A 27,266-nucleotide genomic window follows, 5' to 3' on the forward strand; every position below is an offset into this window, starting at 1 on the left:
TTGGGAGGAGTTATGAATCCTCACGTTCAAGGAGGGTGTTTGATTTGACACCAAGTTGGCTTCTGTTGTCAGAGGCATGGAGCATGTGTCTCACTCCTCTCACTGGCATGCTGCTGAGCCACAGGGTGTATTCAGAATGGGCTGGACTTTCTCTAGGACATCCAGAATCAAGTGAGGTCAGAAAATGTATTGGACTCATGCTTCATTGGGCTCCTTGTCATTTCCTAGGACCTTTGCAAACACCTTTGCATTGCAGACAGAGATAGAAGATTTCAAACTTAAAACGATAAAAAACGAGCAGAAACCATTTCCAGGAAATATTGGTTTTAAAGCTCATGGAGTCTCAGTGGCATTGCTGTAATAAATTATTCACTGTGATTAGCAGGCTGTTAAGGACTACCTGCTGACTCCTTCTGCTCCGCGCTTTCATTTCTCTTCCCTTTGCTGATCCTTCCTGCTTCTTGGGTTATGGACTTGGCTGTAAACTGAACCAGTCTTCAGGTCACAGTGGGTTCGACTCATTTTATAGTGCAGAAATTCAGTCTTGGTTTAATATTTGGAAATGTGGAGCATGGGAGGAGGGGACATATACGAAGCTAGGTTCCTTACCATGCTGTTTCTTCTCATAGAGAGATGTTGCTCACCCAGTTTCTTTCCTTAAAATGTAATACCCAGACCTGCAACTACTGAAGAGCAGACACAGTTTAAAACGTTCTTCTGCTGAAATGCCTTATTCCATCCCCATTAGACAGGAGACCATGTTCTCACCAGCACCTTTTTAGCTGCTGTTTGCCCTTGGTTTGGGGTTTCTCCCATCCAGCACCAGGCACTTCCCCTTTCAGCACCCACTACTCCATGCCTTGCCACTGTGCCAAAGAGCTGCCAAACACACTGGGAGCTGAATAAATGACATCAGAGCACACTGGGCTGGAAAGCAGGATTGTGTCCCTGACACTGAGAACTTCCACAGGATTTGGCTGGACATGCTACTGGGCTGTGATTCAGTGAACATTTCTTTTGGCAGCAGTGTCAGCTGAAGTGGCCTTTAGCACTCTCCTCCCCCATCACAATCCTGCCCCCACTGCTCACTTCCTCCCCTGGGCCCCTTCCTCAGCCATCCTGGTATAGTTGTGCAGTTGGGAAGGAAACTGCTCCAGAGAAGGGATCAGACTGGCTCAGCACCACCCAGCCATAAAAAGTGGTCACTCTTAACCTCAATCAGTTCCCAATCCCATTCACCATCTGACTCACAATCAGTATCCTACAGCAAAGCTGTAGGAGCTGGATATGGATACAGGCTGCATAAATCACTGCAGCCAAAGAAAGAAACATCATTAACCTACACAGTAACTTTGTGGAGCGAGACAAGAGCGTCACAGCTCAGAACAAGTTGGAAGGAGTTCAACTGCATGGAATTTGTCATGGTTGAACCAGGATGAATTAACAGTTAGGTATAAGGTCATCATCACCACTTTTTCCTCCACATAAAAGCTGGTAAAGATTTGCTTCAGTGTGTCTCCCAAACAGGGCTGATTTCAGACAGGTGAGTAGATTGTCTAGGTAAACGAATTTTTTAGAATCATACAATTAGTCATGCTCAATTTCCATTATGTAGGTAAATAAGCAGTTTTATCAACTACAATGCTTATAAACATTAATACATAGTCTAAGGCACTGCTGCTGTATAAAAAATCTAGCACTTTTCTGGTGGTTTAGTGTGCTGTGGTGATACCATATAGTTCCCAGGGTTTTCTGTGAGAATTTACATTCAGAAAGGCTACAGCATGACGTCCCATCCCATGATCTAGCCAAGTCAAGCCCATGGCTACCATTAAATATAGGAGTAGTCCCATCAAAATAAAACTCCCTTCTCTAAGTCCTTTGTCGTATTCAGGTCTTAAAGAGTAATTCTGTGTAAAAGCAGCAGCCAAGTCTTAAATGATTCTGCAGTACACAGCAGGAACTTCAACAAGATACAAAGACAAATCACTCTGACAGCACGAAGTGAAACAAATTGGTCCTCAGAGTCCTAGAGTTAGGGTGGAGATCTGGAGAGAGATTGAAACCTCCTTGAGCACTTATGCTTGGCTCTGAAGTGGTAGCAGGCTCCTCCACACCCCACCCTGCTCAGATGTTGTCTCTTAGCTCACCAGGGCTGCTCCAAAGGCTTGGGCACTTTAATCATCAGATGAAGCCAGGTAGGGGTCCCATTGCTGAGTGGCTGTGGCTATGAGGCACCTTTAGTCAGTGGTCCGGGCAGGAGGCTTAGAAGGTTCACTGCACCATGAGAGTGGGATTGCTGCTGCCATGGCACCCCCTATGCACACACCCAGCATCACAGGAGTATTTTCAGTCACACAGCCTACTGTGCATGTTCACAGCAGTGTGGCATGGCGATGGTGATTCCTGTATTTTGGTTCCAAGACAGAGGTACTTTAGCTAAGGCACTGGAGAAGACATGAGGATCCTTAGGAGAGAGAGCAGCAGTAATGGTTTGTGGGCAGCATAAATCCTTCTAGAGTTCCACAGCTGATTCATAGGCTACAGACTGGGCATCCTTTATCTAATACATGGTATGTTGTGCCAGAAAGGAGAGCTCTTCAAAAGAAAGATCCAATCACTTTGATCTCCTTTCAGAGAATAAATGGGAGAAAATTTAACTTAAACCATTCAGACAAAAACGGTTCTTTGTAGACCTATTGATTTAGACTCACACAGCATGGTGACAGCAATGCACAATCTAACAGCAGCTACCAGATACTTATGTGCAGTGAAAGTGGATTTGGTTGTATATTAAGTCAAAGTCCGATCTCCCAGTCTGTGTAAAATTACAGACACAAATATCAAGTGGCATTATTTAGACAAATAATGCTTTGTCCAAATAGCAGCTTTTCCCTCTGTGATCTGATGCTCTGCTGTCTCTCTGAGCCAATAAGCCACTTTGAAATTTAATAGGGAATTGTGTTTCCATAATGGAAATGAATGCAAAGTGGTTATTACATAGATCTAGATGCGATTTGTGTTTGGTCAAGCCAGAAATGTTTGCTGGGGTGGTGTGGTCCCACAAGAACAGCACACAGCAAAAGAGATCTCAAATTGGACCAGAAATTGTTTGTCTGTTTGGCAAAAAAACAGAGGCCTGTAGCCTGAGGCAAAGAAGTAATTAGATAGTGAGCTGGGATTGCTGACAGACCACTGAAACTTCTACTTAGCCAAGCCATTCTCTCATTCCATGAGGGAAGAGAGGACGGCAAGCCTCTGGGAAGATCATTGGTAGGGCTTTACCCACATCAAATCACACAGGAAACTTTATTTTTCCCTTGTTTTGAGAAGTAAAAGAAAAAAAATACCCCAAACTAATAAAAATGAAGGAATGAATGGAAGTGTGGCAGGATGAAGGACTAAGTTACAGTGCAGCAGCATCCCCACCTCATGACCCAAGGGCACCCTCAGCAGTGGGTCACACTAATTCACAGGTGACAGCCAACAGAAATCTCTTGGTAAATCTGCCCCTGAAACAAGAGCCCATTTGTTTGAGTTAACATGGTGCTGTTCTGCCTGGACCAAGTCCTTCCTCCTTCACTCTAACTAGTTTGACAGAGGTATGATTGATGGCAACAGGGTTGGCTTGAGGCAGAACACAAATCCATGCCCGGAAACCATGGCCCCACTGAAATCACTGGGACAAAACTGCCATTGACTTCGCTGGAGCTGTGATTTCCATAACGTTTAAGGCCAAAAAGGGACCTCTCACAACCTCCACCCTGACCTCCTGCATAACTCAGATCCTAGAATTTAGCTTGCTGGTTTGTTCAGTGGAGGAAATTACATTTTCAATGAGGATGGGGTTTTTTTGTTATGTTTGTTTTGTCTTTAAACTGCAGGACGAAAGACTTGGGAGTTTGTAGCTTCACTCATGCAAGCTGTGTGAAAATACTGTCATTGTTTTAGTTCCATTGTTTAATATCAGTTTTAGTATTGGCGTGTCATCCAGTGCTGACTCTTGCCCATAGCATAAGCAAGGGAAGGGATTGCAATGGGGCTGTTAGAAATGTTCCACATTATTTGTCTGCCTTTCCTAGAAGCCATTCAGGACATCCAGTCCGGGTGATAGTCCTTGCATTTGGAGGGATGATTGTTCCTTCTGCATGGTGTGATTTAATAAGGCATTAATAATCTAGGAAGCAGCAAGACTTGAAGGACTGGGAGACGCCATATAGGTCAGCAAGTCCAACAGCAATTACAGTTGGTCATTTATTAGATCTTTAGAATCAAAGAAAAATATGGGTCAGAAAGGCCTCTGGAGGTCTCTAGTCCAACCTCCTGCTAAACGTTGGGCCACATTCAGAGTTTGATCTAGTTACTCATGGCCCTAGTGTTTGACCACCTGCACTGATTGTTTTGAGACTTGGGGTTTTAATTTATGTATCTTCTAATAATTTCCCTTGCTGCAACCCTGCAGCCTGTGTCTACTGCCTCTTATTGCCTCTTATACTTTCACTGGGCACCTCTGAGCCAAGTCAGTCTCTACCTTCTTTGTAAATTCCCTTTGGGTCATAAAACAGAACTAACATCAGGTAGATCCTCCATAGATTTCTACAGGTGCTTTGATTCTGAACAGCCACCAACCATGCTATCTGGAGCCCTTGAGAATGTGTGCATTCAGCCTGTGCCTCATCTCAGGTGATTCAGCACATAGAAAAGAGAAAGAAAATGAGACTCCTGGGCATTTATATTTGGTTCTTAAGAGGTCAAATGCAAAATGTTCACACTCTGCCACCACAGCATGCCCAGCCATAGCACACGTTCCCCAGTTCAGTGCTGAGTTTAGCTCTTCTGGGCACAGCAGGCAGAAAACAGCATCAGGGACCCCATATCCCAACCTCAGGATTTGGGATTATTCCAAAAGGTACCACTTGGGCATGTTTCTCTACGTACCATAGTCCAGACAGCACTGTGCACCAACCTCCAGTACTTCAGCAACCCCCTCAGTCCTGTGCCTGAGCTGAAGGGCAGCACAGGAGGAAGCCTCATTACTGCCAGGGGTTCCCAAATAAATGGCACGGTACTTCCACTGAATACTCGGGCAGAGCTCCCTGACTACAAAGGGACAGAGCACAGCCCAGTGCCTGGCACTAACTCAGGTCCCCACACCCCTCCAAAAGTCCAGGTCACCCAGGCCATGAGTGACCAAGCCAGAAACAATACCTGATATTTCATTCACAAAAGACATTTCCTTCTTTGTCAGGAACCTCCAGCACTTTTTCAAATCTTCTGAGGCTGACCCTACCTCCTGGCATGTGCAAACTCCACAGTACCAGCCTCATGGTCAATAAAAATGGTAAAAAATCCTTCAGACTCACATGGCTGAAATGGATGCAGATCCCTGGGCCTCCTCTCCTCCAGGCTCAGCTTAATTAAGGACCAGCCAGCAAACCACAAGTGTGCTCACAAAAGAAGCTTGCATCTGAAGGGTTTTGACTGCAGCTCTTTGTAACTAGTCACAAACATCTGGTGCCTGGCAAGCTTGCCAGCCTCTTGGAAGGGGTTTCCAGTGAGAAAATTCCTGTAGCTCGCACCTGAATTCTCTGTAGCGCACCATGCAGCACTCAGATCTCTCTCGTGGCTCCTCTTCTAAGCTGCCAGCTTTGTAGAAGCCATTTCTGGCACTGGCTTCCCCACCATGGCCTCCTCACCCACCCCAACACATTTTAAACAGTGCACATGGTCTGATGGGGAGCAGTTATTGCCTTTAATGTTCTCGAGTTGATAAGCAGTTTTTCAAATTCAAGTGGTAGTGTCAGTTCCAGTTTTATTGGCATGATGAAACAGAGATCACAGTGGAGACAGGCCCCTTGGAGGAGGAGGGAATAAGGGTAATTCTTTTCTCCTCTTTCACTAACCCTTTTCACATGCATATGTGAGTGTGCAGCTGTGCTCAAAAGCCAGTCTCACGGATACTTCCTTAAATATCTATTGAAGATTAAATCATCTCATGTGCAGCCTGCAATGATGGCCACTACCAAAAATTGTTCCCATCTGAAAGCTGCCAGTGCTGCATGATCCAAAACGAGCTGCTGACCTCAGAAGAGAACTCAGCGGGCAAACCACCACATCAGAGGCTTGGCCCTCTGCAGCACTGCTAAGTGTCCCCTTGTCTGCGGGCACTGAGTGAAGGCAGTTACTTAAGGGCAGAGGAACTGTGCTCTAAGCTTGTGTTAATGATTGACTTTCTCCTAAGCCCCATTTCCAATGTGTTTGGGGAGATGCTGTCCCAGTCCCTTGATGAGGTACTCTTTGTCAAAGAGTCACTGCACCTCTGATACAATCCCAGTAAAACCAATACAAATTGTCCCACCCACATGTGCAGATGTTGGATTCGACCCAGGAAATTAACCAAAGACAATCATAAGCCAAATAACCCAAAACCAGACCCAGCCTCCGTGCAGGGAGAGGCAAACCTGCCATGAACAGGGATGCTTTGACTCAAACCAGCCCCAAAACCAGCACGCATCTGTTGTCACTGCATTTCCACAAGATCCTGTTGAAATTACGACCAGCTCCCTGCTGGGGCTCTATTCCCCAGTGTAAGCACCAGCGTGGTAAAAGGATCTTGATGGGTAAAAATTATGCTTCCATTTAGGAAGACCCACTAATGGCACCTTCTGCATCTGTCACTGCATTAACATCAATTTGAGACTGTACATGAAGTGGACAACTGGTGAAGGCAACAGCTTGCTTACATTAGGAGGTCTGGCTGAAGGGGCACCTTCGGCTTTGTTTCTCTGGAGGGATTGTTATCGGCTAACAGGAAAGTGGATACTTTCTTATGGGTATTCACATTTTTGCAGATTGGATTCCTTTTGGATAGGAAAGGGGAGACCTCTCACATCAATGTGGGGAAAAGGAGTAGGACACTGTAGAATAATACTTGGGGAGCAAATGGAGCACAATTTCAGTGGTAAAACGTGTACGTTTGGGAGAGCAGAGCTATGGAATAAAAGACACAAACTTAGGTTGTGGGGTAACTTCCACCCCCTCCCTCCCAAGAGTCTGGATTTGCCTCCTTCTGCCAAGGAAAACAACAAAACTAAATATAAAAATGCAGCAATCTGGGGAGCTGCTCCAGTGCCCAAAACGTAGGTGTCTAATGCTGTTTTAGGCACTGCTGGTGATCCAAGAAATCTGCGTGGGACTGGCAGATACAGCACCAGACTTATGTCAGGCTCCCTCCCACCCAGGGGTCAGGCGGGGAACCCTGGGGCATGGAAAAGGGCACTCCATGCCTACATTTGGGCATCTGAACAGCTTCCCCAGAGCCCTGTGTGTTTGGACAGTTGGAGTTAATCATTGAAGAGAAACGAGAAACAGAGCTTCCCTTAGCAAACAGCACTATGAGATTTGGTAGCAGAGAGGGTAAAATAGAAAAGCACAGGGGACAGTCCGGCAGTCAGAGGGGGAGGATGGGCAGGAGAGCATCCAAATAGAGCAGCTGCCAGCAGCTCAGGAAAGTTTCAAATTCCTTCTGTGCCACGCCGAAGTTTAGTCATAAACGACAACGGGGGACCTGGGGACAGAGGGATATTTTCTGAAGGGTGTGATCTTCTGGCTTTTCAGACTCTTATGTGTTCCACATGTCTGAGCGCCTCCCAAACACGTCCTCTGCACATGCCATGCAGCACAGCCGCGCTGTCCTCCCCGCCTTGCATTCGGGCATCTGGAAGCACGGGGGGATGTTTTCAGCTTGACCCCAGTTGTTGTCTGTGGGAGTTTAGGCCTCAAACTTCCTTTTCATGCCTTTGAAGCCAGGCACTTAAAGGGGAGTCAGGCTTCAGCTCCTGGCTTAACCCTTTCACCCTGTGTCTGTCCTCCCTCGGTGGGTAAAAAAATAGTGGGCGTTTCTGTGCTTCATTTGGTGTTTACAAGTTTTATGCAGCATTTAATATTTCCAGTGGAGGAATAAAATAATCCCCTAAGGACAATGTAACTCAGCCTTTCAGACTTCCCATCTCTCCTGGCTTCCTTCTTCCCCTATCCCCCCCAGCAATGTGGACAGCCCTAGAAAATGGGGCAGCTCAGTGTCCTTCTTAACCCCTACGCTTCCTTCCAAGAAGCACCCTGTTACAGAAAGGAAAAAAAGTAGAGAAAAAAAACCCCAACCTTGCTTGGAAACTTTAACAAATATTTTCAATTTTGCTACCCCTGAAATACCATCAAGGAGAAAATTTTGGGTCCTCTCTGTGTTTTGTTTTATCCTCTAAATTTCATCTCCCACCAGCAGCTATATCAGTGCAAATCAAATTACGCCTCCTGTTTACTTATCTCCAGAGCGCTGACATTGGCAGCCGAGGCTTATCTCAGGAGCCAGCGCCTTCCTCGGGGGTAGGACAGGAACTCCACAGAAGCTACTTGGAGTGGGAGAAAGAGTGTAAATCAGGGAAAGCTCTGCTGCCTGTGCTCCCCAGCTCTGCTGCTTGCTAGGGGCAGTGCAGGGAAGCCAAAGTCCGAGATGCCCAGGGGAGTGAAGGCTGCCTCCTCCCTGCGGATTAATTAGCAGCCTCGAAGCCAGGGTTTGGATTTCGGCTTAGTCATTTGCAAGGAAGAGGCAGTGGTGGACCTGCCCGCAGTGGTGACGGTGTGCTGGTTTGCGGAGCTGGCACTATTTCGCTGTCACCGCGTCCTTCGCTCTGCTCCTGAGGTCAGTCCGCCCTCCTGCCTGGGAGAAGGGCTTTATTTCACGGGAGAAGTGTGGGCACAGGAGCCGTGTGAGCGCATCCCATTGCCCAGAAGCATGCAGAACCCTTCAGGGCTGGCCCAGGCTGACTCGAGGGCGAGGACACGCCGCATTTCCCTCCCATGAAAAGCTTCGTGCCTCAGTTTCCCCCTTGGTGGTAGTGGTGGCTTTGTCCCAGTGCTGCTCTGAGATGTCCCGGCAGGGCAGCCTGTTAAACAGAGTCTGAGACATGACCTGTTTATTACCGTGCTTGTACCGCCGGGAGTGCCTGGAGCCTTGGGCATCGCCACCACGAGTCTGACAGCACCTGGCACAGATAAACTGACTCCGCTCGGCTCGTGCTCCTGCCAACTTTACGTGGATTGCGGGATAAAAGCAGAGCTGGGTCTTAGCACTTGGGTGGAGCGGGGGTCTCATCTCCTTCACCCCGCGAAAAGTCTGCTGTGCCAGAGGCCGATTCACCACCCCAGGTGCCAGCCCTCCAAGGAAAATGTAGTCGAATCCCGGTTTGCCCGGAGTTTATATGTGTTTTCAACACATTTGGCCCCGGAGAGTGAAACCGGCGTCCTTCCCCGCCTGCCGCCGGGCCCGAGCCCGCCGCGGGCGGGAGCCGGGCGGGACGGACAGAGGGAGGGAGGGACGGACGGACGGACGGACAGAGGCCGCCCCCGCCCCCGGGGCTGCCCCGCGGGTGCGGGCGGGGGGCGCGGGCGGGACGCGGGGCCGGGGCGGGGCGGGGCGCAGCGGGGCATTCCCGCCGCAGCGCCGGGAGGAAGCGGCGGGCAGGGCTGGGCGAGGGAGCGCGCCGAGGCGCCTCATTCCCTTCTTCTCCTTGCAGATCTTCCAATGGAGGCAGCTGGAGAACCTCTATTTCCGCGAGAAGAAGTTCTCGGTGGAGGTGCACGATCCGCGCAGGTGAGCCACGAGACGGGCCGGGCTGTGCAGTGCCGAGCCGGGCTGTGCAGTGCCGAGCCGGGCTGTGCAGTGCTGAGCCGGGCTGTGCAGTGCCGAGCCGGGCCGAGCCAGGCTGTGCAGTGCCGAGCCAGGCTGTGCCGTGCCGAGCCGGGCTGTGCAGTGCCTAGCCGGGCTGTGCAGTGCTGAGCCGGGCTGTGCAGTGCTGAGCCGGGCTGAGCCGGGTCCTGCCGAGGCCGCGCTGCCCCCGCTGCTGTGCGGGGCTCGCTGCGCTTGGTAGCTGGGGAACACGTAAGAGAGAGGCAGCGGGTACCAATCCGGGGGCTGCTGATTCCTTTCAGAGGGACATTTCGGGTTCTGGTGCGTTTTTGAGGATGTGTTTCACCTCGGCTCCTAGCGGTATTTTTTTTCCCCCTTCCCTCTCTTCTGGCACCTTGTGACCCCCCGGACTGTGCGGCTCCGGTGCCTCAGCTGCAGTGCTGGCAGCCCTCGTGTGTGAAAGGGGGGTTTGCCTTGTCCCCGTGTTTCACTCAGAGCCCAGAAATGAGCGCCAGATTTTGTACTCGCATGCTTCTTTTTCAAATAAATATTCAATAGTGCAACTGAAAGGAATGGCACAGAACCAGAGGTTTACCACCGGCAGCCTGGATGAAAGCCCATCAGTCTTTTTGGCACAGGAGCCTTTTTTTCTTACTTTGGAATCCTAATGTGAGAGTTCAAGGGACTGTGCTGCATCCCATCAGTGCATTCAGCACCCCTCGTGTGTGTGCGTTACTGGACGGTTACTGCACACAGTGAGTGTATGGCTCTGACTAAAAGCAATGTCTCGTTTGCACTGTAAGTATGATACCACTGATGGAAACCATCTCTCTGCCCAAGCTGATTTGATATGTTGCTGGTAGTAGTGTGTTGTGCTGATCACTCAGCTGTGGTCCAGTTTCACCTGCTTCCCATGCCTATCTGTGTACTAATATATGTAATTTTTTTAGGAGAATTTTTCATGCAGTTTCTATCCTTTTTTACCCTGGTAGGAGCACAGTCACACCAGTACAACGGTGCCTGTCTGCATAGGTGCATTTGTTAAAACAAATACTGAGTAAAGCAGCTCGTGTCACTGTGCAGAACCTCAAAGCATCTGCTTAATATTAAGCATGTAAACAGTCGCATGAAATCTAGCAGAGCAAATTCCCATAGTCGAGAATACACCGGGAGATCTTCCAGCAGCAGAAGCTGGGGGTAGGACACTCCTTCCCCACCGAGGCTCCAGCAGCCAGAGAGGCGTCAGAAACACTTGCTGTGAGCGACCAGGAGCCCCTAAATGCCCTAAGTTCTGGCTGTTTCCTGGAAGGAGCAGTTGCAAAAAAAAAAAAGAAAGGGAATAGCTCTGGGACCTAAAAATCATGGTGACATTTGCAACTCGATGTTGTACATGAAATGTGACCACATAGAGCAGCCTCTTCTCTCTCATTTGTATTTAGATTATAGGAATTAGTGACACAGAAGAGCTTCCGTTCTTTATTCCATTGCTTTGTTTCTCTGACTCAACACCAGGAGGACAAAGCCCTGTCCCGGGTTGTCAGCCTGGTACTTTATTGCTACAAAGGAATTAGTTTGATTGGATTTTGTATCATTTTGATTGGGTTTTGTATCCAGAGCGGCACCATCCATGTGGAACTGGTGCACAGGCTCTAATGCAGTGCAGCACGTTGCAGTGGCGTGGTGGGAAGACAGCTCAGTTGTAGCCTCCCAGCCAAGTGGGATGGACTCCTGTGAGGAGTTGTTCAGCGTGTGGAGGCGGAGGAGTAGCCAACGCAGTGCTCTCTCCACATTCCTCTCCTCGTAGCCAAACCAGAGCCTGAGTCAGCGAAGCCACAGTCAGGAGAGCGAGAGCAGCTCTGTAGTTGTGGCCAGAGCTGGGGCAGCACAACGTATGTTTTTAAGCCCTGCCTCTGCCCATAGCTTCTTGTCCCCAACAAGCTATTTAACCTCCTTTCACTGCAGTTACTTATCCCATAAAGGAGGAAAATTATACATTTTGGGGGCTATCAACAGGGTTAATTCCATAGCACATGTAGCATGCATGGAGAGAAGTTATGGAAAAAACACCCGTGGGCTGTGTCTCTCAGGTCTTCAAACACAGCTCTGACCAACAGTCTGCAGATGTTCTAATGGAGTCTGCTGTTTTCATGGGAAACATGTACAGATTCCAAAAAGGAAAAAAAATCAGAAATCACTGCTTTTACAGTGAGAAGATGAATGATTTGCAGAGTATGTTTCTAAGAATTCAGGAGTAACTGTGTTTGAACTGAATAGGATGGCACCAGAATTAAGGCTTAGCCCATGTTTGAGTGTTTAATTTCCTTATAGCTTTATGTGCCAATGTGCTGCAGTGATTTTTGTCCTTAGATCAATATAAAGCATCCAGCTCTGGATCCACTCTCCAGTCTCAACTTCAAGAACACGTCCCAGCACAGCCTTCATTCCCTGTCCAGTGACAGGAATGAGGCAGCCCAGCACCATCAGCCACTGTCGTGTTGCATCCATGGAGACTTTTCTCACAAGAACAGTACTCGTAATAGGACAAGGTCTCTAGCACCATTCACAAGGAAAGCACAGGGTAACACTGAAATAAGAGATCCCAGTTGTCTCAGACCTTGTTTGCATTGGCCATGGCTGTTTTCTCAGAAATTTCACTCTGATTTTTAGCTCCATAATTTGACTTTAACACATTTTGAAGCACTGAAAAAGCCCTGATGCAATGGCTGTCAGCCCTCTCCCAGACTGAACATTGCCAGCAGTTCTCATTTTGCTGCAGAGTTTTGTTTTTTTTCCATTCTTGGCTCTGTCACAACTTTCTTCAAGTGTTCACCCCTTCATGTTCACCTCCAACTTTGGACAAGGCAGTGGCCCAAAAGCACCAGAAGAGAGGTGGCCAGTGCAGATACAGGTGCAGGAGGGGAACCTTAGCAGGCTTGAGGACTTGTGAGTGCTGGTAAAAGAGCTGACTCCCCCTTGCACAGCACAGTAGAGCCACTGAGCTGTCCTGAAGTGTCACCTCTACACCTGCATGGCTCAGAGTCCCTGCTGAGTGTGGACTCTGGCAGCTCCTCTGTAGCACACCTGTTCCCCAGGCTGTCTCTTGCACTAGTCCCTCTTCACCACTTATGTCCCTAAAAGTGTCACATTTCTGAGCGAGCCTCTGTACCCGTGTCATATCATTTCATAATCCTACTCTACCACAAGACCCATCTTAACAGACTGAAGGGGAGGCCCTCATTTATTTGGGGCTCTGTAGGTCAGTGGTGTGGTTTATTCCAGCCAGAGCTCCATCCCTGCAGTGGGAGGAGTTCCACAGCCCAGGATGCTGAGAGCCTGAATGTGCACTGTGCTGGTGTCAGGGGCTCTGCTGGTGGGGTTGCTTTTGAGGGATGGGGAGGAATAATCAAGCAGATTTGTACAGCTGTGAAAGCATGGGGAAACCTAACCTATGGTTTTTTGCTAATGTTTGAGAACAATTGGGAGTCCCAGAGAGGAAATATTTAGCCCTTATTTTTCCTGTTTTTAAATTCACTCAGCTAATCACCAAGTCCCATTCTTCTCTCCAGGGCACTAGGCAGCCCCCTCTGAGCCTCACAACTCCCTGCCCCCATACCGTGTGTCAAATCCTGTTACATCTGTTTACAAGTGGGGAAATCAAGGTTCCTGAAGAGTTTCTCTTACACTCCCAAAAGTAGCCATTGATCCTGTGGATCTTTAGTTGTTACCTGGGTCCTAATATTTGGGAGCCACTGTCCAAAGCCAGAGGCAGCGGAGGGTTTGAGGACTTGGCCTCAGATGTCTCTCCATGTGATGAGACACAGAGGATTCACACAGGCTTTGGCCTTGGTGACTCCCCTGGGATATGCAGCAAGCCAGCATCAGCCAAATCCAGGGATACAGTCTGAGCTGGGCAAACTGGATGATCTTTACTGTTAGTCCTTTGGAGCTTGCTGGCTTGAGGAGATATTTAAAGTAAATGCTCTCCTGGCTTGATTAGATATTAATTACTGGTTTCTAAGCATTTTTTCCCATTAACACAAAGGTGTATGCAGTAAAGACAGCAGCTTTTACTATGAGATCTGTACTGCCACAGACAGCAATCTGGTGAAACCTTTGTGTAATCCCAGTTCATTCTTTTCTCCTCTCCAGGGCATCTGTGACCAGGAGGACTTTTGGGCATAGTGGCATTGCTGTGCATACGTGGTACGCCTGTCCAGCACTAATAAAGTCTATCTGGGCTATGGCCATTAGTCAACATCAGTTCTACCTGGACAGGAAGCAAAGCAAGGTAAGCATGGGAAGTGCACATTGTGGTGAGTGAGTCCTTCTCACTCACCACAGGCCCGGACACGTCAAGTCCAGATGGTGGCTTCTTTCCTGCCCTCCCTTTCTACTCAGGATCAAAAAAATAGGTGAATTGACTCAAGATATTTGCAAGTCTTGACCAGATTGAGAAATTTCTCTTGAATTCATGCTTATGGGAGTAAAGATTGAGGAAAAGGTTGTGTTGAGCTATGGCCAAAGTTAGCAAGCAGTTAGGGGCACATCTGGATGGTTTCCATGTCTTGAATTCTGTTGTAAAGTTAGGGCGGCTTCCAATAACTGAGTTCAAAATAGCTTCACAACCTACAACTGTTTCTGGCTTCTTCTTTCTGTCCTTTGCTTTTTACTGATGTATTTTCTGATAAATGAGGGGTAGGAATATTATTTTAGGAGGGGGCAGGAGGCTTGACAGCCTAGCTGTACAAGGAGCTATTGCAAACTGGTGCTGCAAAAAGGGCCACACAGTACACAAAAGAACCCACCTTGAAACCAGAGGAGTGTGTGTTCTCCCTGTTAATTCCTTTCATCAGCAATTTTAGGCATACCCAGAGCAGCAGGAGATCACTTTGATCACTTTGAGATTACTTTGATACAGAGAAAAGACTTCTCAGGCAGACTTCCCTTTCCATATGAGCACACTGGTGTAAAGCTTCACAGAGAAGACAGAGCCTGTATTGAGTGGGTACCAGCATTGGTCCTCATCTCTAGTGAAATGGCAGAACGTGCAGGTGATGATCCTCCAAATGCCTGAAGCAATCTTAATATCTTGCTATTGTTGAAAGCACTGCATGCATTTTCAGGCTGGGGCTGCTCCCTTCCTTGCTCAGGCCCTCAGACCCCATCAGGTCCTTTCAGGAGACAGTTCAGCCCACTAAACTGGCAGAAAGATTTCTTTTTCCTGCTTTTCTTTACTGCATTATTTTTTCTGCCAGTTAAATTAATCATGGAATTATGTGGAAGGCGATGAGTGTGGTGATAGTCCCACTCATTCTAAGCCCTTCTGACATTGCTTTCCCCATCATAAGCTCTGACTTTATTGTAGAGTCCTTTATTGGATGCCTTGGGCATGGTTGCTCTCACTTTGGCCATGTCTCATCTAATGCAAAAATCCAGGTTTCACCTTAGTTGCCATAAGCTGTATTGAATTTAGGATTGTAGCCAACTTCCCAACCCTGCCTAAGTGCCAGATGTAAATATGGACAAAGTTGCATACTCACTGATACCGAGGGAAGGTTTCCTGTTCCCCTTCTCTGCTCAGGACCATGAGGGCAGTCCATGGTCCTCTCTGTCAACTTGGAGATAAATTTCAAATAGAAGTTGATTTTTGCCTACTTTTACCCAGATGGATTTGCTGATCTAGCTGCAAGGTATTTAGTTCACAGCAACCAACAAACAAAAGGAGATTCCCTCCTCTACCCATTTGTTTGGTAGGAAACTGGGTCTCTGAAACACCCAGGACTTCCCTTCAGTGACTCCTTTTGTTGTTGGCAGATTGTGTTTCAATTTTATCTCCCCTCTCTCACACTCCTACAGGCAGCACCACCCACCAGCCCTCATTTGTCAACCTGTCACGTCTGTGACCATGTCAGCTTGCTTTGTCACAATAATCCCAGTGGTCATGCTGAGGCTTTGAAGTTAAGGCATACAAATATTTTTGTCCCTTTGTCTTAAGAGAACCGATATTTTCTTCTGTTGTCCTCATCTTTGACACTGTCAATATTGATAGATCCATCAATTTTAATTGATCTGTTCAGTTCATCCTGCTGGTCACTTCAAGTGCTTATATGAGCTTCACTTTGGAAAACTAGTAAATCATATCCCAGAGTGGAGTGATGTGAAATGTCTTTGGTTCAGCTCTCAGGGGCCTAGACAAACATTTATTGAGTTTCAGGTCGCATGGGTTTGCAGCCCCTTAAATCTCAGGCCCCACTTCAATTGAATCCTCAACTTCAAAGCAAAACTTAGATATTCCTTCCTTTCATGTCCAAACTTGGCATTTCATATCGTTTTGACAAAAGAAAGAAAAATAAAAACAAACTTAGAGGAAAAAGCCTGCTGGAGCTCACTGCACAGCTGAGCCTTTGCTCCAGCGATGTAGATTAGATGGCGGGAGATGTGACATAGTGATAAAGAAAGCTTGAACTCTGTGCTCCTCACATACCTGGGCACCAGTTGGATCTGGACCAACAGCTCCACTGAAAAGAAAAGCCTTCACTTGATTTTAAAAAGAAATAAAATCCGCTTTTCCTGGATTCTGACCCTTTTGCAAGTGAGTTCCCAGCGGTTTCTGCAGCCTCGCTGAACTCCTGCCAGCTCGCCGGGTTCCCAGCGTCTTGCTCCCTGCTGATCTCTCTCTCTCTCCATGCAATTGAAGCGTAACGTGGAGACTGAAAAGACCCCCAGCTTCCCAAGTGAACTTGTCAGCATGCAGAACTCCTGTCAGCTTCCCTTTTTTTTTCGGGAGACAGATGCAGCAGGACTTGAAGGCATGTCTTTGCTCTGTTGACTGCACTGAGTCAATCAAAAGCTTGGCCTAGAAACCTTGAGAAGTCCCATTTTGTGGGAATTTTCAACACCATGTTCCTCCAAGTGCAAGGCTTTTTGGCTGAATGAACTGGCAGGAAATAGGCCAAGGGTTTCAAAAAATCACCTCCAGCAAAGTCCCATCACTGCAGCAAGAGGGATAAATTCATCCCTAGTGTCCATCTTCTTCCTCATTTCACTTAAGGATTTTTCTTCACCCTCTGACCCTGTCAGAACAGCACTGGGGATCAGTTTGGCCCCATGCTTTGAAATGACTCATGAATGAGCCAGTCTTCCTCCATGTAAATGAGACTTGGCAGGTCTGTGCTAAGTGCTTTAAAATCTCTGAGCCTGGAGGGACTGTGGGGCTCGGGGGAGCGCTAATGGGGTGTAACCCAGCTTTGCAGTGCTGTGCTGCAGCACACAGCCTCACGGGCCTCGCACTGCTGCTCAGTGGCCTGTGTGAAATGAGCTGTTGCTCTGATTCCTGCTGCTGCTGAAAGCCTGTCCAATGCACGAGACCACCCGATGCTGACTGGCATTGCTGTAGGCAGCAGAGGCAGCAGGGACTGAGGAGCAAGGAAAATTAACCCCATTCGTTTCAGGAGATGTTTCATCTGCACTGTTCAGTGCAGGGCAGCATTAGCACAACTGCAATTGAATCTAAAATCTTCTCCTCTGGTTTCAGCAGGTTTGAATTGTACCCTCTGCAGAGTAAGCTCACTCTGCCCTGCTTATTCTGTCTGCTCATTTGCTTTTCCTTTCTCCTGGCTCCAGGGATACCAGGTTTTGGTCTTGTATCTCCTTTTCTTTTGCCCTATATAGGGTACACTTCCAGCCACTGCTGGCTTGGCCAGGACCACAACTGCACCCAGCAGTCACATTGCCTTCACTCAGCACTTTGGTTGGTGCCTAGTCAGACAGGTAGGGCCAGAGTGTACCCTAATTTGCATTCTGAAAATGAGTGGAAATAAACTACAGGGCTGCTTGCTGTAACTGTCCTACAGAAAAGGAAAACCACTGCTTCATGGAGCAGGAGGGATGGATCTGTCCATGCAGACTTAGGGTTTGTGCTTCTCTGGGGCATCCACTGCCAGGACTCAGTGTGTTGTTTCAGGTAGACACTGGGTTTGATCAATGTAGCTGTTCCTGTTATGCAAAGTACACATAACCTTGCATATACATAGGGTTATACAGCATATACACACCTGCAGGGGATTTGTCAGCAGGACAAAGGCAGTTGAAAGGTTTGTTGCCTCCAAAGGTCTGGCATTGCAGCAAGACAGCCTTTCATGCTTAGACTTCTTATCAAGACTTCAGTAGAAAGAAATCTCATTAGATAAAAGCAGTGATTTTCCTCTTCACCTGGAACTAACCTTCCAGAACTATTTGAAGAAGATGTTTCACAGGCCTTGTTTCTGACCGGAAACATCTGATCCAAGAAGCTGAAGTGCTCTCCTTCCCCTGGGGCTGATTTTAGGGAAGAACTGCTGGAAATGAGCAGTGTCTAACTGGTTGTAATATTACTTGAAGAGGGCCAGTACTGGTTGACTGATCTGCTCTGATATCTTGTCGGCCTCTGCACTCACAAGAACTGCATTGTTCACTCTTGCAAACAAGTGAGAACACACGCCCTGTTATTGGGGTTGTGGAAATAAGCTTGTGAGGCATTTGGGTACCTTGGAATGGTAATGATAGAGCCTATAAATACCCAGGAATATTAAATTCTGATAATACTTCTGAGAGTGTTTTCAGTGTAAGGCTTTCCCAGTGCTGTCTTCATTTGCAGTCTTAAATTAATCTTAAAAATACAGTGTGCTACAGGGAGACATTTTCCTCCCTTATTATTTCACTGATATGCAGAGGCAGGGATCACTAAGAACTTAACCTTAAGTGTCTTACCCAAAGCCCCACAGCACATCAGAATTAAGAAGCTCAGTGGTGAGCACTCAGCCATCAGGCTTAGTTCTTGTTGGAATAGTTTCTTCTTCTTGAGGATGTGAAGTAACATTGACTATCCCATCATGACAAGCATTCCTTGTTGTCCTGTGTCATGTTATTTCCAGCAGGAACAGATCACACCCTCGTATGTGAACACCAATCAGCTTTGATTTGTTAGCACAGTAATGATGTGTCCATCCCCTGAGCAGTATGGCCAGGGCTGAGTCTCTTCTGGCCTTGAGAACATGCAAAGGTGAATGGTCAAGTGATCTTGAGCTAGGGCTTCACCTCTTTCAGATAAAACTCTTGCAGTTGGAGAGTCTTGGCAAAATGTGCCAACAGCTTTCTGTGTTCTGAGAAATTAAAATTGCAGGTCAGTGGCCCTGCAAGGACAGTTGAAGCTCAGAAGCACAGGGCTTGTAAGATTTGAGCAATGGGCTGAGATGACTGTTGGAGATCCATTCCAGCTGAAAAATTCTATTCTATTCTATTCTATTCTATTCTATTCTATTCTATTCTATTCTATTCTATTCTATTCATGTACTATGCATCATTTACTTTCTCATAATTACAAATTGCAACAATCTTGTTGACATTTGGTGGGGAACAATGGCCACGCCCTAATGTGGCCAGTTACTGAGATGGGCTGGCTGTTGTTTCCTACTAGAGTAATGTTAATGCTTTGAAGAGGTCCCTCACAGTAGGGACATTGCATGCAGCTTGTTAGTCTGGACAATAACCTGAATGTGTTTTCCTGTCAGTATGTTCTTCTGTCTTCTCATGACAGCCCATTTAAGGCATGTCCTCACTGTGACTTGTTCCAAGGCTTATTGCTGATTTGTGAAGGCCCCTTCTGGCTTCCTTTAGATGTTAGACATGGTTTTTAGGATTTGAGCTTTTCAGCAGATTATTATGATGGCATTTCTGAAGGTTTCTTATTGTATGTGGTGCAACAGTGACTCCATACATCCTTTGTTTAAAAGAGAAAAATGTGCATGGCAAAGCAGAGAAAAACCCAAACAACAGGAAGCGATGCCAGAATTGTACCCACTTAAGAATGTGAAAAGTACAGCAGTGAATACTGTGCCAGATTGCTTCTATTCTTGTAAAATAATCCAAGCTTGCTGTGGAGGCCTGTTTCCTGCCACAGCAAAAGGTCTTTTTCCTTGTGTGAGCTTTCAAGAGGCATTACTAACTCCTGTGTCCACCTCCAGTCCAAGATTCATGCTGCAAGAAGCCTGAGTGAGATTGCAATTGACCTGACTGAAACTGGAACCCTCAAGACCTCAAAACTGGCCAACATGGGGAGTAAAGGCAAAATTATCAGCGGAAGCAGTGGGAGTCTTCTGTCATCAGGTAGGTGCTTTGTCCTGTAACTGGAGGGAGTCTAGTGGGAAGGGCCATGGCCATGGTATAATGGGGAGGGGCCAGAAGCTGCACTGCAGAAATGAAAGTCACTTCCCTTTAGCCTTTCTGTCTGTCCAGGTGGCAGTCCATCTCTCAGCACGTTGCTCCACAAACAGCACAGGCAGCAGCCTCCCCCCTCTCTCTTTACTACCACTCGTTTCCTCCTTGACTCCAGGATGTCATCTCCAACCTCTTAATTTCCATCTGAAAACAGTCTCTCTTCACAATTTCTACCCTAACCATGCCTTGGTATCCAGCTTATCCTGAGGCAGATGGGTTTGTGAAGGAGTTCCCAGCCAGCAGTGGGGAAGCAGTCACCCAATGCAGCTCACAAGGGAAACTGAGGCTGGGAACTGGTGATGTTCCTCAGCATTGTTGAGACAGGTGTCTTCTTCACTGAGTGCACATCTGCTTTGCCTCTCTGTTGCTGGGATTTGGCTGCTGTCCCAGGCTCAACAGAACTATTCTCTAGCACTCTACCAAACTAGTGCCAGAGTCCTGAAGGTTTCTTATTGTGGCTTAGAGCATTTTCCTGTGTGAGGAAGATGTCATGTGTGAGAGAAACCCAAGAGAAGGTGATGCAGAGGAGGGCTAGAGCAGGAGGAGAGGACTGGAGAAGGGGGGTCAGGAGGTTGTGACTCTTTGATACTCTTCTATCAGTCTGAGCCAGGTAAGCTGTGTATAAAACAGTGATAAGTGTCACTTCAGGCTTAAAGCAGAGGATGATATTTAGCAAAGAGCTTGAAGCTGTTTAGGTGAGCTCTTCAGGAGGGCAAGGTTTCTGGTATCTGCAATTAACAGTTTCAGACAGTTCAATACCTTCTGTTAAGCATCACATCAAGTTATCAAAATTAAGTGTGTTGAGATGTGTAACAGCAGAGAATAACCTTCTTAGGCTTGGACAAAGGAAGAACCTGTCTTAGAATGCAAGTGCTTTAAAACTGAACCCACACTGATGTAGTAGATTAGCTTTTCATCACTCTATCCTTCATGTCTCTGAAAACCCTGCTTGGAAATGTTCAGCAAGGGGTTAAAATGTGCAGTGCTTCCAGAGCTGCTTGCTGTGCAATTCCTTGCCTTGCCTGCAAACAGACTTGCCTTTCTGCTCCTGAGGTCTTCCTGACAAAGTGTACAATCCACTGTCTGTGCCTCCCATCACTTGGGGAGTTGCAGTAGCTCAGCAGCTCCCAGACTGGTGTCAGGTTGTTGGAAGTCTTTGTTTGTTTGGCATTTTTTCCAGCTCTCCAGCTGGAAGGTAAATAACGTTAAGTACCCCAAGTAAGTTCTTAAAGTCTTTCCAAGATTTCAGCCTCCTGGGCACCATTCCTAAGTTCGTGAGAGCTACTTGGTAGTAATCCTGTTTCCATGTTAATACATGGACTTTTTGTGTTCCTGGAAAAAAATGCTGGGGTCTGCTTCTACTCTTACACCTGGAGAGAGCAGTAGCATGTGAAAACTGGCAAAAAATCAGGCCTAGAAAAGCTAGTGTAGGCCCAGCATCTATCAGAGTTAAGAGTATGGAAATTCCAAACTGGGAGTTGCCCATGCTTTTATTTCTGTACTTTTGTGCTCTCTGCACCTTTCTGGTTGAGCACAGGATTTGTAGACTCATCAGAATTGTACTAATGACTAGGCCCACCCAGAGTTCATTGACCAGGTAAGTAATTTCTTCAGTCTTCGACAGGTGGATTTCCTACCTGGGTGCCTTCATAGGACTGTGTAAACTTCTGTTTTTGTCAAGGTGCTGCTGGTGGGCCAGGAGAGCATGACTCCCTCTGTGTTTCTTTCTTCAGAGCTGCCTGTTACATCCTGCCAGCTCTGAGGACAGGCCTCTCCTCAAAATGTTTGAGAGCTGCAGAGTTTACTGCTGCTGCTCTGTGCCTTCCAGCAGCTACAAGCAGCTACAAAACAATATTGAGAGAAGATGTCTGGCAGAGGTCAGGTACCAGGGAATTGGAAACCCTGGATTGCTTTCACACTCAGACCCCTCTGCTCCAAGATCCCCTTCCCTTGAGCCTGGCTGGTGGAGGTGGCCCATCCCTGTCCCACTGGATGGGAGGGGGCATTCATTGTCTGTCCCACTGGGCACAGTCACTGGCTCTGTCCCAGGCTTTGTGTTTCCTCCCATTGTGCCAAAGATTATCGGCACACAACCACAACAATGATGGGTTATCGCAGTACAGCCTGCACACTGGAGAGAATAAGTGCAAATGATTAAGTGGCCACAGTAGACTTCCAGGCTATAAATACCTCAAGTGACTTGAAATCACAAGGTCAGGACTGAATCTCTGTTTGCCCCCACTTCCCTACTATTCTCAGTCCTTTTTTTCCTGAAAATTACTCGTAGTCATTTCCTCCCTCAGTCTCACTCCTCCTCGCTGGAGGGGCTGTCAGCGCCATGAGGAGCATGCCAAAACTGGCATATCTCCCCTGGGCTTGCAGCAAGTCTGCAAGGAAAAGTTTGTTTTTGCTTGCAGCTGTCACACTGTCTGGAGAAGATCCTGCTGTGCAGTACAAGGCAGTCACTACCCCTCATCACTTGCAGTCTCAAGAGACAGCAGAGGGAAGATGAAGTCTTGCTCTGGGAAGTGGCTTCCTCATGATCACAGCAATTCAGGACCAAACCCTCAGTTCCTCCATTTTTCCCACGCTCTTGATCTCAGGTTGTCCACTGCAGATTTGTAATTTTGATGCCCAAGTCCATTTCTGACAAGCTGACTCTAACTTTTGTCCTCATTTTGGATCTGAAGGGGCCTTCCTAGGACAGTGGGCTGCTGTTATTTAGCTCAGGGATCTTCTGGTCAGGATCTGTGGGCCATCTCTGGACATCTGGGGAAAGACTTGCCTGAGAATGAAAGCTCTGCTTCACCCAGGCAAATCAAAGCCAGCAGAACGAAACCAAGTTAGTTCTAAGGTGGATTTTTCTTTTGGAGTTTGTGCCATAAGAGCTCTGCTGGTCTCCAAGCCAGTGAGAAGCCCTATAGTCGCTGGATTATGGTTGGACTGAACCCCAGACTACCTTCTTCATCTCTGTGGGCAGAGGAGACCCCCCAGAGGAGCATCTCTGCTTTAGCTCTGCAGGCTCATTCAAGGATCCTCCAGCCCCTGAGCCCCATTCCTTCTGCAGCAGTGGAGGTTTCCTGTGCAGGGGCCTGTTTACATTTGAAAACACCACAAGAGAGTCCAGCCAGGCGGTTCCCAGGCCCTGTCACTGCAGCCAGCAGGGCTGTGTCCCAGCTGGAGCGCCCGGCGGGTGTTGGAGCGGATGAGCAGAACCCGCGTGGCTGCGAGCCGGGGGCCGCTGCAGAGTCACCCACAGGATATCTGAGCTCTGAGCACATCCTGTGGGGAGCAGCTCCGGCCGAGGAAATCCTATGTGCTGGGCAGAGAGCACAGATAGGGGCTGTCTGGGGCTGCTGGTTGTTGTGCACTGATATCCTGGTGCAAAGTCAGCCAGGGCTCTGGCGCGGAGCGAGCGTGGGGGAAACTTCCCTCCCTGCTCAGGGGACAGCCTTCCACAGGGACCCCAGCCAAATGCCAGCGAGCTGCAGCCAGCAGCCGGATGTAGCGTGAAGGGTTTGCCATATTTAGATGTGTTTTTCCTGGGACAGGAGACTTGAAGAATGAGAACGGGAAGAGATGCCTGAGTGCTTTTGCCTTGCTGCTGCTGCTCAGCCACCTTGTTGCCTCTCCTCTCCTCTCCTCTCCTCTCCTCTCCTCTCCTCTCCTCTCCTCTCCTCTCCTCTCCTCTCCTCTCCTCTCCTCTCCTCTCCTCTCCTCTCCTCTCCTCTCCTCTCCTCTCCTCTCCTCTCCTCTCCTCTCCTCTCCCTGATGGTGTCACCAAGACTTGGCTCTCTTTGCTCTTCACCATCCCTCCCTGCTTGTTTTCATCCTTCTCATTTATCCCTTTTCCAAGCTGACTACACTCTGTTACAATAGATGGAGGAAATAGGGACAAACAATGAGTCACTGGCAGGACTTTTTTCTCCAAAGTGGTGTCACCCCTTTGGCAGGTTTTAAAGCAAAGCTTGTTATTGGACCTCAGCAGACCTGTACCTGACCAGACCCTTCAGGGCTGTGACCTGTGTGCTTCATGCCCCCCTCAACGTCACCAAGACTGTCCTGACCTCACCAGTATGGAAGTGAGCAGAACCCAGCCTGTTAGCACTGGTGAAGTTCAGCCATGAGTTCTGCTGAAGAGGGAGTTGGACAGGGAGGACCATGTTCCCCCTGCATTTCTCAGCTCATGTTCTCCTGAATGTCAGTGGATGAAGAAATCACCCAGAGAGGCCATATGGGTATCATAAGATGAACATTGTTTCCACAAATTATCAGGGCATTAAGTGGACATTTAGGTCACCAAGACCTGTATGCTAAGAAAGAAAGGGCACATACACAAAAATACAGCCCCCCGTTCAGCAGGTTCCTGGTGCCTACCAGAGAGTAGGCCCTGTGCCTGCTACCTGATGTATTTTCACAATCCTTTTTGTTTTAGGGATATCAAATAGTTCTGCAGAGGGGTGTGTTAAAATGCAGAGTTTGGTAAATCCTTGCACTGCAAATGGGAAGGAGGCTGAAAAATAATTTTCACAAATTACTCAACCCAGAAAAGGGTTCAAATGCTGTATAGGAAAACTATATATTTCAGCAACATTTCTCCCATCTACTGCATTAGGAGTTAACTCTAATTGTGGGAGATAAAACACCTGAGAAAGCCTCCGAGTCAACCACTTCTGTTGCAGCAGGAGCCTCTTGCATTAGACTGATCTCCCAGGACTGATTTTTCTGTTGGTGATCCCCTTTGGAAGGCACTGGGCAGCCATGACTCAGTGACCATATCTAATAAGGCTGATTTAAGGTAGTATCTGCTTGATTGGTTTGGTTTGTGCTGGGTTTTACTATTTCTTGGGGTTTTTTACGGTATTTTGATTTGTCCTGACATTTTTGGGTCAATTACCACTGGGTTTGGAAGTGGATCTCTGAGCACAGCCTTATTCAAGGTAGGATTGATACATATTTATAAATAAAGAGCCTCTAATGGAAGCCATAGGCACCTAGCAACACAAAGCGTTGTTCTCTGCTTATTTACAGTCATCTCATAGAGGTATGGTTCTCTTGACTGATCAAGTTTCCATTTGCTTTTTACCCATGAAAACAAGCAGAGAATCCAGCCGATAAAAATCTAATAATACTACAAAATAATTCAGCTATAAAATAAAAATTCAAGACCAAGCATTAGTGCCAGTGAGTGCATGACTTTGGTTTCAGCAGTAATCCCATTGTTTCACTCAGAATGTGACAGCCAGCACACTTCCAGATCCCCTCTAGTTCCTTTGCTTTTTGGGAGCAGTGAAAAAGATGGCAAAATGGGCACTCACTGGACAAAATGTGCACCAATTGCATCAGGGTTGAGACCAGCAGAGTTCTCACACAGGGAAGGTACAGCTGGGGCAGATGCTGTGAAGTGTCTAGGATTGATTTGGATCCCTACCAGCTCAGCCAGAAGCCTCTTGTTTCCTACTTGTGGGCATACCCCGAATCAGCAGAGGGGTCTGGCCAGGCTGTTCATATGCTTGTAAATGTTTCTGTGTAGCTGCTGTGGCAACCCATACAGCAAAAAGGAATAGCTGTTAAAAATAAATCCGAGGCTGGCGTGGAGGTATGGAGCAGACAGAGGAAGGAAAGGGGAAGAGCAGTTGAAAGGAAAACATAGGTCATTAAGGTTGTCATAAAAGAAAAAAGAAAAAGGTTCAACACATCTGCTGGAATCATGAGCAACTTTTTATCGGGACTCGGCGGTTTGTTGACAAGTCTGTGAAGAAATTCAGCAGTTCAGTTTTGCTAGTTACTGCTCACCAGGGTTGCTATTAAGAATTATTAAGTGCTGGAGAGGAGTTTCCCTGCCAGTGCAAATACAGGGCTCCTCTAAAAGGTCCCATCAAGTTCTTCCAGCACAGACGTGTCTGCAGAGTTGAGTTTTGATGCTTTACGAGGGCAAACACAAGTAAAATGAGGATGACTACAGCAATTACACAAGCATCTTACTGTGAGGCTCTCCTCCTTTATCTGATAATGCTCAGCCTGGCTGACCTTTAGAGAGATCTCCTCCACCACTCCTACTTCAGGACAGCCCAGTAAAAGGTTTAAGGAAGCAGAGTGGTGTTTCATTGAGTAAATGCCAGCTATCTTCCTTCATGAAAACTGCAGAAAATACTGGTAGAAAAGATCTGTAAGATTCTCTGCTCCCCCTGAGTCAATGCAGAACTGTTTTGTAGCAATTTTTGCCTCAATCCCCTTTCAGTTTAGCTTTAATGGTCTACTGGAATAGTAGCAGTGAAAGATGAAGCTGAAGGCACAAATTTCACTGTTTTTCTGCCAAAATAAAGAATTGTTCCCAGATTCCTTCCAAAGCTCTGTGAAATAACAGCTTTTTCAATCTCCTTGGGCTGAGTGTTTTCACTGAATGCTTGGAGGCCAAGCTGCAAACGTATCCAGGAGCCCCCTCTAACCCCCATCTGATGACAGGTGCACAGAAAATTCCATGTAGCATCCTGTTGTATCTGACTCCTGCAGATTATAAAGGTCTGCTTTCTCTGTGCCATTGCTCGAGAGGGGCAGGGAATAGGTCACTGCTGTAAAAAAATGTTTCTATTGATACACCAGCAGCAAAAAGAGGGATAAGGAGAATGTCCATGCTTTATTGTATGTGTGGGAAACATAGTGACAAAGGATGAGGTTACTTCATCAAGAAGTTCCCCTGAAGAGCTGAAATTACAAATGTTGTTATGACATCTGAGCAACAGAGTGATTTAATGCACAGACCTACTTAGTGGAGTTGCTGGTAATTACCACTTGGACATGCAGTTAAATATCTCGACCTACATCTGCACAAGAAACAGCTACTACCCTAGAAGGAGCTATGGTTGGGGTTTCTTGGTGTATTTTACAGGAATCTTGCTAGGTAATTTTGTTCCATTACTATTTTTCATAGAACAGGCCCTGTAAGTGGATTGAATTACATGTGTGCTACTAGGATAATTGCAGTTCTTAAGAAGTAGGCTGTATTGTCAAATGGTTTCTCCTAGACTTAATTTCCAAAAAAATACATCTCCAGGGTTTTGTAAACTGTACTTTGCCATTGGGAGCTTTCATGGGAATTGCATGTGGGTTTCCTCTAAGATCTTTAGATGAATAATTTTGCTCCTTTTATTTTTCCAGATAATGATTACAAATGTCTTTATGTGCTCCACTGTTGACTCTCTTGACAGTTAGCTTAAACATTAAGGATTTGCTGTAAACAAACGTGACTGGGTAACACCTGTTTCATGTCATAGTCCAATTTCTTTTTGGAAGGACTGCATCCAGGCTTTGGTAACATTACAAGCAC

The 27,266-nt window shown here is 47.2% G+C and overlaps 1 protein-coding gene across 11 annotated transcripts in view; it reads left to right on the forward strand.

Annotated features, from left to right (window-relative positions):
* The window catches only part of FRMD4A (FERM domain containing 4A), a 357,641-nt gene that overhangs the window by 308,617 nt on the left and 21,758 nt on the right, over nucleotides 1-27,266 (forward strand). For all 11 annotated transcript variants that reach the window (XM_088165906.1, XM_088165905.1, XM_088165904.1 and 8 more), the window contains 3 exons: nucleotides 9,573-9,649; nucleotides 13,835-13,973; nucleotides 19,687-19,828. In XM_088165906.1, the coding sequence (XP_088022032.1) occupies nucleotides 9,573-9,649; nucleotides 13,835-13,973; nucleotides 19,687-19,828 (358 nt within the window). The remainder of the gene's footprint in view (nucleotides 1-9,572; nucleotides 9,650-13,834; nucleotides 13,974-19,686; nucleotides 19,829-27,266) is intronic.

The sequence above is a fragment of the Sturnus vulgaris genome, chromosome 5 (genome assembly GCF_052056855.1).
Source record: "Sturnus vulgaris isolate bStuVul1 chromosome 5, bStuVul1.hap1, whole genome shotgun sequence".
NCBI classification, from domain to species: domain Eukaryota; kingdom Metazoa; phylum Chordata; class Aves; order Passeriformes; family Sturnidae; genus Sturnus; species Sturnus vulgaris.